An 18,927-nucleotide genomic window follows, 5' to 3' on the forward strand; every position below is an offset into this window, starting at 1 on the left:
CTTCTGTCCTCCCTAGTCATTGTCCAACTCTCTGATGCATAACAAGCGATTGCAAAGACCATGGCCTGTATCAGGCGCACCTTAGTCTCCAGAGAGACACCGTTGCTCTTGAGTACTTTAGAGAGGTCCCTAACAGCAGACTTTCCCATCTTGATACGCTTTTTGATTTCCTGACTGCTGGTGCCAAGTGTTGACTGTGGAGCCAAGCAAACTGAAGCTGTGAACAATCTCAATCTCTTCGTCATCCATCCTGATGCTACCGATTGGTCCAGTGGTGAGAATCTTTGTCTTCTTGACATTGAGCCTCAGTCCATACTGAAGGCTGCAGTCCTTGACCCTTCGCAGCAAGTGCATGAGGTCCTCCTCAGTTTCAGCAAGCAGGGTATAGAGCAAATTATTCGAGAAGCTGAACTCTGAAGAACAATGTGACATCGGCATTGGAAGAAGACTCATTAATAACCTATGTTATGCAGATGATACAACCTTGCTTGCTGAAAGTGAGGAGGACTTGAAGCACTTACTGTAGAAGATAGAAGACTAGCCTTTCATGTAGATTGCATGTCAACATGAAGAAAGATTGAAACTGTCAATTACTTCACCTGATTGTTGTTTTGTACTATCAAGTTGGAACCAAGTCATAGCTGACCATCCAGTGGGTTTTCAGAGGCGGCAAATCACACGAGAAGAGATTGCCCATCCTCTTGCAGAGCAACTGGTGGATTCAAACCATATGCCTACCGCTAGGCCTTCAGAGCTCCTCTCATCTTATTTAGATCCACAATCAACATCCTTGGTACCAGCAGTCAGGAGGTCAGGAGATATACTTCACTGGAAAAATATGCAGCCAGGGACCTCTCCAAATTATTGAAGATCAATGATGTTAGTTTGAGGATTAAGGTGTGCTTGATTCAGGTCATAGTCTTTTCAATCACCTGCTAGGCTGCTGAGAGCTGGACAATTATTAAGGATGACAGAAGAAAAGAAAATATGCCTTTGAACTGTGGTGTTGGAGGAGTAATAAACATCCCATGGACTGTTAAAAGAACAAACATATGTCTTAGAGAAGGTATACCCTGAGAGCTCCTTGAAGGCAAAGATGATAAAGCTTCATCTCACATATTTTGGACATGTTACTCTTCCTTGGAGAGGGACCTCATACTTTGAAAGGTGAAGGTTTGGCCAAAGAGGGGATGACCAGATGGATTGATGCAGTGACTGCAGCAATGGTCTCATGTATATCTGAGATGACGAGGATGGCACAGGATAGACACATTTTAAATCTATTGTTCATAGGGTCACTATGAGTCATACTCGACTCAATGGCACCTAACAACCACCACACCACCACCATTCTGTGCCTGGTAGTACAATGTTTAAAACACTAAACAGCAAACACCCAAATCTTGATAATCCAGTCCTGTAAAGGTTACAGCCTAGAGGAAATCCTATACGGGAGTTCTACCCTGCCTTTGTTGTTGTTGTTGTTGAGTACCTTCAAGTCAGAACTGACCTGTAGCTGACCCTCTGGCAGGTTTTCAGAGGCAGCTAATCACCAAAAGATCGCCCATCCTTCTACCACAGAGAATCTGGTGAATCCGAACCATGTTCCTTTGGGATTACAGTGCAACTTCTAACCACAAGGTCACCAGAGCTCCCTCTTCTGCCCTTAGACCTGCTGTGTATGAGTCAGAATCAACTCAACATCATCCAACCACAATATTTCCATTCTGATATTTTCTCATATCTATTTTACTTTCGGTATGACTAAGGGAAAGGCATTTGCCTTCAGCTACCCATTTAATAATTAGAATGAATGGACTTGGGTGGGGTTGGGATACTGAGGCATAGATGCAGCTGCTGTGGATTCTCTGGGGACCCCCGCAAAGCCGTCTTCAAGGTGGCCATCAAATAGGGTAATTCAGTGAGCCTGGCTCAAAAGCATCACAAAGTGACAATGGGAAATTGACTTGATTTAGCTTCAAAGGTTCTATTAACTCCGAGCAGCAATAATTTTCTGGGAGAATTAATATACAGACACTGGTAAAGAATGGAAGTGACTCCAGTGCTTTGAAACCTCTTTTAACTCAATTCTTAGATCTACATACAAAACGTTATAGCTTAGCTTCCTGCTCGTATAACACCCTCATTTCAGAGCCAGATGATTAAATCTTGATCCTAATTACAAAGGAAATAGAGAATTTTTAGTAAGCTCATTTTATGATGCTGAGGATTGAACTTGCTTCGGAAATTTGCGTTAAACGGATCCTCCTAAACACATCGTTCACGTTCTGGGGGAGGGCGTAATATCAGTTACTTAAGGCACATTCTTTATTTTTTTAAGGCCAGAAAGACATTAAAATTGTGACAATTCTAGACTATGTTTTTCTTCTCTTTATCGTGCTTGTTCTCCTAACAGAGCACCAAGCCCCAAATAAGACAAAACCAATGTGTCTGGGTTGGTTTTAAAAAAATTTAATTTAGAAATAGTTCCAAATTTGTAGGAAAAAAATACAATAGAAATAGCACACCTTATATAGTTATGTACAAAACAGAGGAAGACCACCAATGAGATGGATTGACGTGGCAACTAACTCAGTGGGCTTAAGTTTGAAGGAGATCAAGAGGGTGGTACAGATAGGTGGGGTGTCAGCACCACTGAAAATTGGCCTTTTTTTGGTATTAACAGTAAGATTTATTGAGCTGTATCTTAGTACAGAAGCTGGGGCTTGCCCATGGTGCTCTTGACGTACAAAGCCCAAACATTCTGTCAATTCTTCTTTAGCAGTGAAACCAGAAAGTTGACAGCTAGGTGGATGTTGTAGACAAGTTCATCATCTGTCGTCTTCACATGGCCAACGGCCGCTGACACAGGATCTTTTTCATCTGGAATTTGATGGTGGACTTCACCTTGTCTACTTTTGCCACCATGTTCTCATTGTGGTTCAGCAGAGAAGGGAACTAGGATTCTTGGGATCTGCTTCATCAGGGAGTCAGAGGCCTAAAAGGCATCATACTTCTTGGCCAGCTTTCTGACCAGCTTTTTATTCTTGTTGAGTTTTTTTTTCAGCACTTCGATGTCTACGTGGGGGATACCCACAGTCTTGGCTTCATCACAGTGCTGCTGATCTCCAAGAACTTGGGGCATCGGGTGGACAGTCCCCGAGAAGCGCTTGTCCTTCTGAGGGTCATAGTTCTTCAAACTGACAAGCAGCTCCACCGTCTCCAAAAGCTTTCTGCGTTTGTGCTGGTTCCAGTGCAGGACTTCCCGCACCACCTCACAGGGGGTGTTGTGAGAGACCTTGCTGCTCATGGCTCTTAGTGCTGCAGTAACCAGAAAAGAGACCAAAGATTGGCTTTTATAGCCATTGTGTTAGCCTCTGTTAGGAGCATGGTTTCCAGCTACCTTAACTGTGGACACATGGTCTTGCAAATTATCAACAGCTGTGAGACCAGTATAAGAGAGTGTTTTCCATGAGATGGTGATGGAGAGATTGTAAAGATAGTGTAATAAGGTGTAACCAGAGGAACTCTGGAGATAAAGGCCATAGTTAAAGGTTTTCTTGCTGAATGACAATCAAAGAAGGTTTCTTTCTGTGTATAAATTTTTCCATGATTAAAAAAAAATCTTTAAAAAATTTGTTGTGTCTTCAGAAAAAGTTTACAGAGCAGATTAATTTTCCATTCCACCATTCACACATCTTTTTTTTAATATGACATTCATTTCAATCAGTTGGTCTAGTGGACAGGAAATGATACTACCAAGCCAGAGATAGGTGATTTTAATCTGAGGCCCTCAGGCCTGGTTTTATTTTGTTTTGTTCATACATTCTTCTAAGTAGAATAGCACTGGCCTGTCCATTTACTGTACAGAGGTAACTTGTGGTTGCTGTGATGCTAAACACTGTGACACTGATGTGTCAAATGCAATAATGGTTACCCATGGTGGACAGTGTTTGGTGGAGCTCCCTGATTAAAACAGGCTTGGAAGCAGGAGTGGCATCCGCTTCTGAAATACCTTGCTTCTGGAAACCCTATGAACTTGAAGAAACGATGAAAGTTATACAAGTATTTAGGTCTTTCGTTCACAAGGTCGCTATGAGTCGTCTATGACTTGATGGCACTTAACAACAACAACAACATTATAACTACTTTCTTCTTGATTTTAGTCTTCTCTGTGTCTTCCCATTTTTTACTGATAGAAGACGTATGTATATATATATATCACATTATATAGTACATATTTAGAAAATAATTATATAGAAAAAAATGTGTTGTTGTTGTTGTGTACCGTAGAGTCAGAACTGAACCATACCTGACCCCCAGCAGGTTTTCAGAGGCGGTTAATCGCACAGGAGGAGATTACCCATCCTTCTCCTGAGGAGCAACTGGTGGCCTCGAACCCCATGCCTTTGGGATTGCAGCACAGCTTCTTGCCACTAGGCCACCAGAGCTCCCTAGGAAATATTTCTGTGTGGAAAAATTATGTTCTCCACCAACCCGGTCATTCAAGAATAAGTTATAGTGCATTGGAGCTGATACTTCTATCTGAGGGTGTGCATTTCCTAAGAAAAGGAATATTCTCTTCTATAACCACACAGAAGTTACCATCTTGAGAGAAGTTAATATTGTTGCAACACTTTTAACTATTTACCTAATCATATAAGATCAGATACTGGGTTTAATTATCAGGTCTCTTTAACCTTCTTTATCCTGGAATGTTTCCACAACCTTTGTTTTTTATGATACTGCCCCCCCCCTTTTTCTTTCTTTCTCTTTTTTTTTCTTCTTTTTTTTTTGGTGTCGTCAGTAGGGAGTTGTGCTGCCAATGCAAAGGCTGAGCCTCTCTGGTAGCTTGAAACCACCAGTTGTTGTTGTTAGGTGCTGTTGAGTATGACTCATAGTGACCCTATGAACAAGACCCTGTCCTGTCTTGTGTCACCCTCACCATCTCTAACATACTTGAGTTGAGTTCATTGCTGTAGACACTGTGTCAATCTACCTGGTTGAGGGTCTTCAATAATACCCCACCTTTCCAAGCACCATATCCTTCTCCAAGGGATACCCTCTCCCAGCAGCAGGCCCGAAGGATGTGAGAGGAAGCTTTGCCATCCTTGCCTCCAAGGAACATGCCAGGTGTACCTTCTTCAAGACATACCCGTTTGTTCCTTTGGCAGTCTGTGGGCTATCAGTACCCTTCTCCAGCACCACAGTTCAAAGGCATCAATTATTCTGTCACCCTTATTCATTGTCCAGATCTCAGCAGCATAGCAAGTGATTGAAAAGACCATGATCTGAATTAAGCATATCTTAGTTGTCAAACTAACATCATTGCTCCTCAATAATTTAGAGGTCCCTGACTGCAGACTTCACCAGGGTGATGTGTTTTCTGAGCTCCTGACTGCTGGTACCAAGTGTATTGATGGTGGATCCAAGTAAGATGGAGACATTGATAGTTTCAATCTTTTCTCCATCTGTTATGATGTCACCTATTGGTCCAACAGTGAGAATTTTTTTTCTTGACATTGAGATACAACCCATATTGAAGCCTGCAGTGTCTGATCTTCTACAGCAAGTATTTCAAGTCCTGCTCACTTTCAGGAAGCAAAGTTATGTCATCTGCCTACTGAATGTTACTGATGAGCTTACCTCTAATTATGATGCCACATTCTTCCTCACAGAGTCCAACTTCTCAAACAGACAAAAAAGTTGTTGTACCTTGAATAAAAGTTTACAGAGCTAATTTATTTTTTCATTCCACCAATCACCCATCTTTTGTTTTATAATAATAATTACAATCCCCACATTGTATTAAGGCAGCAAACTTGGTGACATCTTTCTCCTGTGAAATGGCTCATAGATTTGACCCATTGACCTTGAAGTTAGCAGCCTAATGCTTAATTCACCAGTTGGACTTATTTAGAAGGCCTTCTTAATGCCGTTGAGCCAAAACCCACTCATAGCTAAACCTCTGCTCGATTTCCAAGGCTGCAGGAAATTTCCCATCTTTCTTTCATAGAGCTGCTCGTGGATTTTAACCACCACGGAGCCATGACTTCTGGGCTCGTAGCACAATGCCAAAGAACTTAGAGGCTAGTTTGAGTTTTCTTCTTCCCAGGTGAAGTTTTTAAGCAAAGGATAAAGGTTGTTGTGGGTTTTGTTTTGTTTTTTAATTTATTATTTTTTGTATGTGTACCATCAAATGGGATCTGACTGGTACAGAAGGAGATTGTCCTTCCTACTCCAGCAGAGCACCTGGTGGATTCAAACCACTCACTGCTGGGATTGCAGTGCAGCTTCTTGCCACTAGGCCACCAGAGCTCGCCAGTGGATAATGTTTTAAATAAAGCAAATAAAATATACAAGAAATACTATAAAAGCAAAGCAGAGAAAACAAATAAATCCATTGCAGTTGAGCTGATTTTAGCTCCAGAAAGTACTTTCTTTTTTTTTATGTGTGTACCGTCAAATTGGATCTGACTGGTACAGGAGGCGATTGTTCCTCCTTCTTCAGCAGAGCAGCATCTGGTGGATTTGAACCGCGCAACTCTGGGATTGCAGTGCAGTTTCCTGCCACTAGGCCCAGAAAGTACTTTTGACTATAATTGTTACTAATGCAGATTGCCAGGCATTTCTCCTGTGGTGCCAAGGAGTGAGTTTAAGCAGCCAGCCTTTAAGTTAATAGTTACATGTACTATTTGCACCACCCATGGATCTACGGAAGCTGAGAGGAGATTTTAAAATGATTTCCACAGCATCTGAGTGCCTACTATGTGCTAGGCATGTGCTGGGGTCTGGAGATAATGGTTAAATGAAAGACATGGTCTCTGCCTCTGTGGAGCAGAGTTTAGCGACAGTTTCTGGTTGACCTCAGAAAATAACCTTCATTAGTAAAGAGGAACAACAAGTGAAGGATGGATTTGCTTGGTGAACATATAGATGGCTGAACCTCAGCCCCACAACATCTTGATCCTGTAGATTTGTGATTCACTTCGGAAGCCTGTGTATTAAAGTATCGTGGCAGTGAGGTGGGTTAAGCTGCTAACCAAAGGATGAGTGAATTTTCCAGTTGCTCTGTAGAACATAGATGGTTACTCTTCTCGACTGCAGAAGGATCCTTTGTTGACATGAGGAACCACTCCTTTGCCGTCTCTGCATTGGTGATGGTCTCCTGGGTCGTAAAAGTCTTGGAGGCAATGATGAACAGGGAAGACTCAGGGCTCAGTGAGGCCAGGGTTTTAGCAATGTGGGTCCCATCAATGTTGGAGACAAACCAGACTCGGGGACCACCTGCAGAGTATGACTTGAGGGCTTCAGTCACCATGAGGAGTCCCAGTTGGAGCCCCCGATGCCTATGTTGATCACATCTGTAATGGGCTTGCCTGTGTGCCCCTTCCAGCCACCACTTTGTACAGACTGGCAGAAAGGCTTCATCTTGTCAAGCACCCTATTGACCTCAGGCATCACATCCTTGGTGTCCACCACAATGGGAGTGTTCCACCGGTTCCCTAGGGCCACATGCAGCACAGCTCGGTCCTCAGTGAAGTTGGTCTTCTCTCCATCGAACATGTGTTCCCGGGCAGCCTCCACACCCCTGGACTTGGCCAGGTCCACCAGCATCCACATCACTTGCTCTGTCACCAGGTTCTTGGAGTAATCCAGTAGAATCTGTCCATGGTTGGTGTTGAACGTCAAGCTGAAGCAGTTGAAGCGCTCCTTGTTCGAGTCGAAAAGATGGCGCAGGCTGAGATCGGAGCCGTGCTCGTGGTGCCACTGCTGTAGCTTCTGGAATTGCGGGTTGTGAGTAAGCGTGGCCATGGCAGGAGAGGCTGAGTGCACGGACTGAGATCTGCCGGGAGGCAGAAGGTGACAGGTCAGGCGGTGCAGTGCGGTGGTTACTCTTCTCCAGTAAAGGTTTAACAGCCTGCAAGTACGATGGAGGGTCACCAATAGTTGGAGTCTACTCCAACGGCAATAGGTTTTATTTGTTTTTTCTATCAATTAGGAGACTTGGGCATGTTGTCAGAGGAAAGTCAGTCCTTGGCAAAAAAGATATGCTGGAAAAGGTGGAGGGTCTATAAAAGAAATGAAGACCCTGAAGGAGATAGATTGATACAGTGACTGCAACAATAAGGTTGAGCACACCCATGTTTATTTCTGCATTATTTACAACAGCAAAGAGATAGAAGTAAGCTAAATGCTCATAAACAAATGAATGAATAGAAAAACTATGGTACATTCACACAATAGAATATTTCACAGCATTGAAAAATAATGAACTCATTAACTATTACACATGGGGGCATTTTGAGGACATTAAGTTGATTGAAATATCTCAGTCACAAAGGACAAGTACTGCATAACACTGCTTTATAAAATAGGGCAGACATGGGGAGGTTGGGGAGAGAATGGAAAAAGAGTGGATAGATGATGAACACTGCATTCTATCAGGAGAGTGGAAGAACTCTCAGAAAGAAATATAGGCTTAAGCATTGTATGTATGACAACAGTCTGGAACAAGGGGTGCATTGCGGGGGGAAGAGAATGTGCAACTGTGAAAAAACTAAAATAAAACAGTTTTTACATGTTAATTAATGGCTTTAAATGGTATTTTAAGATTGTGATTTAATACATTAACCATTTGTTTGAAAACAAAAACCTAGCTGGCACAATTCAGTGTATGTTCAGTGGACAAGAAGGGTCTTGTGGGATAAACCTTTGCCTGCTGTTACGTCCTGTTCTTTCTCACATTATCGTTAGGAGCCCCAGGTGGAACTCCAGGTCAACCAGGCCCTGCTTCTCCCTGTGTTATGTACTGTTCCTGCCCTGCACTGTTTTCAGGAGCCTCCAGGTCACCCAGGCCCCCTGTTCCTCCCTGCTGTTGTTACATACCTTATCTTCTCTCTCGATGTTGCCTGAACTTATTAAAAACTCTTGACTGTCATATATAAGACTACAAAGAACATCTTCACCACGGTTCCCCTCTAGTTTTATGTGGTAGTGTTTTGGTGGGGGGAGTGGGGTGGCAGACCATAAGGTTCATGTGAATTTAATATCCCGGAAACTGTGATTGTTCCCCTGGTGACCAGACCACTCTGTACTCTTGCAAGCAGCTAACGAGATTTTGCATCTCTCCACATCTTTGCCAACCCCTGCTAAAAGAAAGCATTTTTTTAATGTCAAAAGCCAACAACAATAGGATTGAGTATGTTGGAGATTTTGCTGATGGTGCAAGATGGGTCAGGGTTCAGATCTGTTGTTCACAGGATCCATGAGTCGTAATGAACTTGACAGTGACAGCACCTGACCACAACACAACAACACATGTTAAAGCTTAAGTACTGCTGGACAAGAGGTAGGTGGAAACTGAAGAAGTTGAGGGAGATGGCCTGGAAGAAGAGGGGCTTGACCAGATAGTCTGCGTCAGAGCAGATGACAGCCGTCTTCACTGTATCAGATCTTGTCTAGCACGCTAGTGTTCTATGAAAGAACTGAGAATTAAAGGCTACTCCCATCAGGAAGTGACTCAGTCAGGAGAACTGAAACCCTTCACTGGCCACAGCCCTTCTCCAGCCAATACTTCACAGCCATGAACCTCCAAGACACAATGTGTTAGGTGTTTGTCTGCTGACAGAAAGGTCAGTGCTTTGACACCACCAGCTGCTTCAATGGAGAAAGATGGGTGGTCCTCTCTCATAAAGATTATAGCCTCACAAACTGGACAAAAGGTCACTGCGAGCCAGTATTGGCTCCGTGGCAGTGAGGTTTTATAAAAACTACAAACTTGTCCTGTTTAGTCCATGTTTCTGAGTTTTCCTTTTGCCTAGGTTTCCTGTCCCCACCTTCCTGGTCCTATGCCACTTTAAATGTCACTTCCTCTTTACTCCAGACAGCCATTCCTGGACAGATTTCATTGCTCCCTTATTGAGGTTCCACAGTTCCTTTTATATCCCTTTATCATATCATAGTTGTCTGTTTACTTTTTTTTAAAAAAGTTTATACTGGTTTATTTACTAAGTTCAGAAAGTGTGTATACATTGTTTTTCATACCCGATCTTTCCCCTTTTCCCTACCCCTCCCTCCTCTCATCAAATTGTGTGACTCTATGATTAAGCACCCCACCCCCACTTCGGATCCTCATACTCTTCTACAATAATAGTGTTATACAGGATTAGTCTTTATGAGACTGACTAGTGGGAGCTCAAGTATCTTCAAATAATGCTAGCAGAAGCATTTCGTTCCCCATTTTGTAGGTGAGAAAACTAAGGTCGGGTGAGGTAAGTCCCACAGCACAGAGGCTAAAAGCCTTGGTTAAAAGCTTACCATTGTGATTTACTTTCTGGAGGCCCTTAAGTAAGTTACTGAACCTCTCCTTTGCAATAAAATGCAGATGATAAAAACTGCAGTAAAAGTACTGTATGTGAACTGGAGTTAATTTAAAATTTGCAAAAGCACCAAGCATAAAACATATGCTAAATGGTATATAAATATTAAGTCTAATCATATCATTGTCATCCAAGTAAAATTTTTTACCTTACACAAATGGGTGGCACAACTGGATAGTTTGAGCCTGCCCAGCATCTCTGTGCAAGAAAGACCTGGCAACCACTTTCTAAAATAGATCACTGTCAATAAAATACTGTGGAGCACTTGGACTTTGTAGTACATGAGCACAGAGCTCATAGACTTGACAGCAATGGGTTGAGTTTTGAGTTTTCATCCCTGCTGTATTTTAACTTTATAAAAGTCCAAGTTTTATTTTGAAGTTATGGGTCTGTTAGAGGCGTCAATAAAAAGAAGCTGCTTCTGGACAGAGGACGTTAAGGAATGAAGAGAAAGTAACACATCCAGAAAACTGCCAAGTCGATGTGTCAGACTGTGGAAGGGAGCAGGTGCCCAGTTTTGATACTGAGCCTAAGCGGGGGATCTCTAGGGATAAACATGGGGAGATGGGCCGATTTACATACCCTCTAAAGTGGTTGTGGGCGGTTTGGGCTCCTGGAGTGACATGCCACAGAAAACCCACCTCTGCATCTGAAATTCAGTGAGATGATGCCATTGGCAAGTGGACAATGTCAACAACTGTTTGTTGAGGATGATGACATGGTGATATAGTACTTGACTTTATAAATTTTATACTATTATTAATACTATGAGGACTGGGAATAATCTTTATTCCTATCTTATGGGAATCCCAGACACTTCATTATGCTCATAGGAAACCTATACCCAAACCAAGAAGCTGGTGTCTGAGTAGAGCAAGGGAACACTGCATAATTTAAAATTAGGGAAGACATACATCAGGGCTGTATCCTTTCTCCATACCTATTCACTCTGCATGCTGAGAAAATAATTTGAGTAGCTGAACTCTATGAAGAAGGTTGTGGCTGGGGATTGGAGAAAGACTCATTATCACAAGTTTCATTAGGCAGATGACACAACCTTGATTGCTGAAACTGAGGAGGACTTGAACTGCTTGCTGAAGAAGATCAAAGGCTGAAGTCTATAACAACTATGCAATATCATCTCATCCCAGTCAGGATTGCAAAATTTAACAGAACAGCAAGCAACAAATGCTGGCGAGGTTGTAGAGAAACTTGAACCTTTATTCACTGTTGGTGGGAGTGTAAAATGGTACAACCACTGAGCGGTATGGCGCTTTCTCAAAAATTTGCAAATAGAGATACCATTCGACTCAGCAATTCCACTACTGGAAATATACCCCAAGGAAACCATAACCGACAACCAAGCAAATATATGCACACCGATGTTTACGGCGACTTTGTTACAATATAGCAAGAAGTTGGAAACAACCTAAGTGCCCATCAACAAATGAATGGATAGAGAAGCTGTGGTATATTCACACAATGGAATGCTATGCTGCATTGAAAAACAAAGAACTCATGCAATATTATTCAAAATGGGTGACCCTGGAGGACATTATGCTGAGTGAATATCTTAGTCACAAAAGGACACATACTGCATGGTGCCACTGTTGTAAAGCAGACTGACCTCGGGCTTGGGAGGAGACTGAGAAGGGTGGGTTCAATAAATAACTAATAAATAATTCAAAAAAATAACTTCATTGAAACAGATAAGGGAAAAAACTGTTTAAGTGGGAAAATTATTAGGGATTTTTGTCATGACAAGAGTCCAGAGTCAAGGCTATATAGTGGAGTGGACCTGGGGTGAGGGATTGTAAAACAATGAAAGAATTTTTCTTTTACTTTTCCAAGAGGGTAGTGTACTGGGGGAGGGAGGAATGGGAGGGAAGAAAAGTGCAACATTGAATGAATGGGGGGGAAAATTAAAATGTGTTGAATTGGAAAAAATAAATAAATAAAAAAGCTGAAAACTTCAATATGGATTGCTTCTCAGCATCAAGAAGACAAAAATCCTCACCACTGGACCAATAAGCATCATCTTGATAGGTGGAGAAAAGATTGCAATTGCCAACAATTTCATCTTACTTGTGTCCACAGTCAACCCCCTTAGTACCAGCAGTCAGGAGATCAGGAGACATATTGCATTCAAAAAGTCTGCTGTTAGGGACATCTCCAAATTGCGAAGGAGCAATGATGTCAATTTGAAGACTAAAGAGCACCTGATCAGGGCACGGGCTTTTCAGTCACTTGCTATATATCTTGGAGATGGACAGTGAATTAGGACGACAGAAGTATTGCTGCTGCCTTTGAACGGTGGTGCTGGAGAAAAGTATTGACTATCCCATGGAATGTCAAAAGAAAACCAGGTATTTCTTAGAAATAGTGTAGCCAGAGTGCTCCTTGGAGGCAAAGATAACAAAGCTTTATCTCAAATATTTTGAACATACTGCTAAGAGAGGCTGTTCATTAAGGAGGGATATCATGCTTGGAAAGGTAGAGAATCAATAAAAAAGAGACCCTCAACAAGATGGCTTGACAGAGTGATTGCATAATGAGCTCAAGCGTGTCAGGGATGAGGAAGACACCAGATAGGACAAGGATCAGACCTCTTGCTCGTATTGTTGCTTTAAGTCGTACTCGACTCCATGGCACCTACCAAAATCAACCTTTTTTAAACAGATAATTGCATAACCAAAAGATATTATGTTGATATGGTTGAAAATGGTGAATTGAACTGATTGCTGTGACAGATGAGACAAAAATCACCTGAGCTGATTGCGTGACCACCTTTGCCAATGTTGGTAGCTTAGTGTGACCTGGACAGGCAGTGTCTTTCTATCTGTGGAAAGATTACTCAGTGATTAAATTATCAACAACACAAAGTGTGTTACCTTCCGACTGAAGAACAACTAGAATGGTCTCCAAATCTGAGAGTGAGTCATAATCACCAATAAAATCTGTTGCCATCAGATCAATTCTGATTAACGGTGACCCTATAGGACAGAGCAGAACTGTCCCTTACAGTTTCCAAGGCTGTAAGTCTTTTTGGAAGCAGACTGCCCCATCTTTCTCCCATGGTGTGGCTGGTGGGTTTGAACCCATGACTTTTCAGTTGGGAGTCAAGTGCTTAGACACTGCACCACCTAAATCCACTACTGGGCTTATTAAAACATGGCCAGTCCTTCTGTCAGAGTTTATAATTCAGTAGGTCTAGAGTGGAGCACAGGAATCTGCGTGTCTAACAAATTTCCAGATAATACTGGTTCAGAAACTACATGTAGAGAAACATTTAGAATAAACTTCTCTCTTCGGGAGCACCTCACCAATCCCCTCAACCTGAATGCAATATAGTTAGGTTAGTTTTCAATAGCAACTTTAAGCAATCAAATTTTCCAGTTATTTCTAACACTATAGATCAAGAGCTCTATTACTCACTTATTTCTTCTCCTCTAGAGATAGGGGAGGCCAGGTGGTAGAGTGGTTACATTTTGACTACTATCTCAAAAGTCAGCAGTTCAAACCCACTGGAAGGATGACCCGGCAGCCTGCTTCTCGAAATATCACAGCCTCGGAAGCTCTGGCAGGCAGTTCTGCTCCATCCTACAGAGGAGCTGCATTGACTCAGTGGCAATGAGTTTAGATTTTTCTGTCACATTTCCACTGAGTCAGAACCAAATCAGAGTCCATATTTCAAGTTTTCGAAGGCTGTAAATCACACAGGATTTTAAAAACTTGCAATGTCTTAGAGAAAGTGCAGCCAGAGCGCTCCTTGGAGGCAAGGATGATAAAGCTTCATCTTACAGACTTTGGGCATGTTGCTAGGAGGGGCTATTCCTTGGAAAGGGACATCATGCTTGGGAAGGTAGAGATTAAGACCCTCAACCAGGTGGACTGGAGCAGTGACACAAGGGGATCTAGTGGGTCAGAAATTGTGAGGAGGGCACAGGATAGGACAGGGTTCAGATCGATTGTTTATAGGGTCCCAGTGGGTCATGCTTGACTCAATGGCACCCAACAACAAGCAAACAAATCACACAGGAGGAGATGGGTCATCTTTTGTGACTGCCTTTGGTTTAACTGTGCAACTCCCCACACTATAATTGTTGTTGTGTATGGTAGAATTAGAACCAATCCACAGCTGACCCTCCAGCAGGCTTTCAGAGGCAGTTAACTGTAATTGTAATTGTATGGAAGCTGATTTCCCAACCTTTCCCCACGGAAGCAGCTGGTGGATTTGAACCGCATGCCTTCAGATTGCAGGGCAGCTTCTTGCCCCTAGGCCATCAGAACTCCCTACACTAATTAATAACTTTAAAAGGAATCTTAACATCAACTTTACATTCCCTAGTTTTGTGTTTTAACAATTAAACATACAATTGTTAATCCACACTGTTTGTTTAATTGTACCTTGGTATCTTTCAATGTTTTCGTGAAATAAATGAAGAGTAAAGCAGCCCTGGCGGCTTCGTCTGTGGAGAGTTGTGCAGCTAACCCAAAGGTTGCTTCTGTGGGAGAAAGAAGGTCAGTCTTCTCCTGTGAGACTTACAGTCTCTCGAAAACTCACTGGAAGGTCACCTATGAGTAGACTCCGACTTGACAGCAATGAGTTTTAAGTTGAAAAACATCTTTCAGCTCGGGTTTGTCCTTCAAGGAGACCTTGCTGAAGTAGCGCGCTGTGAGGTGATGACCGGCAGGTGGCGCTCTGAGTCAGTTCATGGGCACAGCGGGACGGGGTGAGAGACGATGGCACAGAGGCAGGCGCCCGCTTTTAAATCCTCGAAGTGAGGTCCTCTTAACCACTTGTCATAAAATACTCTGAGACACACATCTCGGAAAATCGAAGTGTCAAGCTCAGCATCTTTGCCACATTTCAAACTAGGTAATTACCTTCCCTCCCAAAGGGAACCTGTTTTATGTATTTGTGTCCTTTCTAGGTTACAGGTTTCCCAGAGGCAATGATCTTGCCTTCCCCTCATTCTGAACAATGCTGAAGCCAAATGCACACTTTACAATAACAATTTAATTATTCTACACCCCTCTGAGCTAAATGGCGGCCTGTTACCTAATTGCTAGTAATACAGAAGCGTGCCTGCCTCATCTAAACCCTAGCAATAAAGGCAGGTTTTTATTCGACCTAAAAATGCACTGCTTATTTCCTTTTTTCTTTTGATACAAAAAAAAGGCACCTATTTCCCCATCATCCCAAATTGTATGTCATTACCACACAGGCCACACTGCATTTCAGTCTGTCATTTTTATTAAGTCTGCAGGGTTTTGTGTTTTGTTTTGTTTTTAAACTACACACACCAAATACTTTGATATAATCTAAGATAATAAAATAGTTGAACAACTTTTTTTTTAACATTTACATTTGTATAGAAACAACCTGTGGAATCCCTCAAAGCAACATGGTCTAAAAACAGTGATTCCTTAAACATTTGTGTTAAATAATTGTTTACTTAAAAGTTACAGTTTCCATTTGCAGCTGAACTAGGTCTCCATGCAGTTCCCCAGGGTCCAACACTTAAGGCCTTGGGAAGGTGGCCAAGGGGAAAGGGTGGCCACTCTTCCCACTGTCCCCTCCTCTGGAGGACAGTCCTCTGGAGGACAGTGATGGGGACAGCATTGTTGTACGAGCCGGGGAGGGGGACAGAAATCAATTGCACCTTTCTAGTTTGTAAGAGGAAGCACTGGTGGCCTGGTGGTTAAGAGGGTGTGCTGCCAACCCAGGTGGTTCGAATCCACCAGCGGCTCCATGGGATAAAGATGGGCGTTCTCCTCCAGGGCCATTAATCACCTCTGAAAATCTACTGGAGGGTCAACTATGAATTAATTCTGACTTGACAGCCATGAGTTTGAGTTTGTAAGGGTCAGAATCACACCCAGGCTTTACATCATGTAGATGTGAAATCCCATCTACTTGTCCCCAAGTGTCCCTACCTCCTGCTAATCATGTCAGTTATTTTAAAAAGATGGTGGCCATAAATTCTCCCTAAGGGCTGGTCTTTTTTTTTTTTTTTTAAATCACTCCCTGGCATTCTATATGACTTAGCTGTTTTGTATCAGTGCCCAATCAGGGGCTCCCATCCCCTTAGAAATGTCTCACCCCACCCACGAATCCCCAAAGTGCCTAAGAGTGAAGACTCCATGGAGAGAATGACTGCAGTCCAACGTCTCCCCCAGGAGGCTGGGGGCCGTGGCCTATATCATCCCGTTGATCTTAGTCCACTCGTAGATGTCCTGTTCACATACTATGTCAGAGTTGATGAGGAGGTATCTGTCGCCCACGCAGAAATGCTTCTGACAGGCGGCACACTTGAAGCATTCCAGGTGGTACACTTTGTCTTTCACACGCATTGTCATCTCGTAGGCACGGATCCGCTTGTCACAAGACGCGCAGAGACCATCTTGACCAAAAAGTCTAGGGAAGGAGGAAAAAGACACACAGACTAAGAAGATGACAGAGACCTTGCTGAAAGAAAGGGCGTGGGGATGGGTTCTGTAAAGTAGGCTGGACTTTCAGGAGGTCAGGAGTCTAGGAAGGGCTGGGTCCGGAAGGAAGTCATCTTGTAGTCTTGTCTAGAAAGTATGGGTGAGTGAGGCATCGAACAGTAACCAGTAGCATTTACTTGGTGGTAACTCTTGGCTTTTCTGAACTTCAGAACTCTCCCACCACTGACTGTTCCAGGCCTCTCTGCTCTCAGGAGACTCTGGAGAGAGATTCGAGACAAAGGGGAAAGGACACAGAGAGATGCCCTCCCAAGAGGAACATCATTTTAGACGAGGAGCTCAAGTATACCCCTCGGGGCCTCTCTGTGGAGAGGGGGATGACCAGGAAGGCAATAAAAAGGGGATCCTCCTGAGACTCTTCAAACTGCAGCATGTCCACCGTCATTAAGTCCACCCATGGGGGGAGGGGCTCAAACTCTTCCTAAGCAGCAAAGCCCACCTCCACATGATTGTCCTCTAGGGACCGAGGGCTCGGACAGAAAACACCTGGTACAGTTCATGCCTAATTCACTCCTCAGACAAATGCAGGGCAAACTGCAGGTCTCCATACCGCATGGATCATCTGAAGTCACCACCCTCCTGGCCCTCTGGGGGATACTTTCCTGCTGGCATTTAAACCCAGACATTCCTAAAGTTTCCGCTGAGAAGCCACTTATTTCAAACCATTTTCCATATTGAAGTGGGTGATGCAATAGGGTCAAGAGTAAAAATCAAACAACTCATTATTGTGGCGTCGAAACGACTCATAGCTGACCCTCCAGGCGGCTTTCAGAAACACTAAATCACAAAGGGGGAGAATGTCTATCTTTTTTCCACAAAGACAATGATGGATAGGTGGATTCAAACCATCAGGGTAGGGAGGAACTACCTTTGGGTTAGCAGTTCAACTCCCTACGGTCCACACTGCTGCCATGGAGACCTCGGCACCTGATTCTTAACCTAAAAGATGTGGATGAGTGATTGAACGGAGTCATTACCACAGTGTTAAAAACAAAATGCCGATGAAAGATCAAATGAAAACCCAACGTCTTGTAAACTTTCACTCAGATCATAAAAGACATTTTAAAAAGGAGGTGAGAATGTCCACACAATTTGAAGATTATCAATGTCACAATAATACCATCAACACTGATTGCAGTAACAGTACTAGAGCTCTCATTCAAATTGGTTTACATATACAAACTCAACAGCATTAAACTTGAAATTACAAAGCAAAAGAATTGCAGTAATGCAAAAGGAAAATGGACCTCAGAGAAAGTATGCATAGTTTATACTTTTCCATAACCATCATACCATGCCAATATTTGCACCACATACATTGCATGTATCTATAGCCTTTCCTTTGAATGCAAAAACTCTACTAGGAAGTACAAAGTTTTTCTTTTCCTACAGGACAGAATAGAACAGAGTTTAGGGCTGTTGTACATAGAGTCACTATAACAACAACATTAACATTTATCAAGTAAAATCTTTGTTTCAAAATGGCCTTTGTCAGAACAACCTGGCAGTATTTTTCACGTTTTCAAATGTACATACACCCCCTGTGGTTGAGAACTCTCATACCTATAGATCCACACTTTGGCATAACAGCATCCTAAATACAGGCAATGCTCACCGTGGGTCCCTCTGTAACAATGACAAGGTTATACCATTCTACTTGTAATTTGGGGATTTCTCTATAAAATCAATGTAATTCTGATTATTTTTTAAAAGTTGCCAGCTGGAACAACCCCAGTGGCACTGCAGAAGACAGGCCTGGCAATCTGGCTCTGTAAAGACTCTTGCCCTCAGGGGCCCATGAGTCCACATTTGACTCACTGTGACACCATGTGGCAGAACAGACTGCCCCATGAGGCTCTCTAGACGGTACTCACGGCAGCAGATGGCCAGGTCTTGTTCACATGGAGCTGCCATGCAGGCTCAAACCACCAACCTCTCAGTCGGCAGCTGAATGCTTAACCATTGTGCCACCAGGGTACTTCTCGTAGAGGTTCTTGTGCAGCATCAGCACCAGGCACCCACTGGCTGAGAAGCC

The 18,927-nt window shown here is 43.0% G+C and overlaps 1 protein-coding gene and 1 pseudogene across 1 annotated transcript in view; both read right to left on the minus strand.

Annotated features, from left to right (window-relative positions):
* Positions 1-2,707: 2,707 nt before the first annotated feature.
* LOC102850662 lies at positions 2,708-3,310 on the minus strand (annotated as a pseudogene).
* A 13,273-nt stretch (positions 3,311-16,583) lies between these two features.
* LMO2 (LIM domain only 2 (rhombotin-like 1)) overlaps positions 16,584-18,927 on the minus strand; it is a 39,722-nt gene continuing 37,378 nt past the window's right edge. The window contains exon 5 of the mRNA XM_006883787.1: positions 16,584-16,803. Within this exon, the coding sequence (XP_006883849.1) occupies positions 16,584-16,803 (220 nt within the window). The remainder of the gene's footprint in view (positions 16,804-18,927) is intronic.

Source organism: Elephantulus edwardii, unplaced genomic scaffold (assembly GCF_000299155.1).
Source record: "Elephantulus edwardii isolate Elephantulus edwardi_28Jun2011 unplaced genomic scaffold, EleEdw1.0 scaffold00029, whole genome shotgun sequence".
In the NCBI taxonomy this organism is placed as follows: Eukaryota; Metazoa; Chordata; class Mammalia; order Macroscelidea; family Macroscelididae; genus Elephantulus; species Elephantulus edwardii.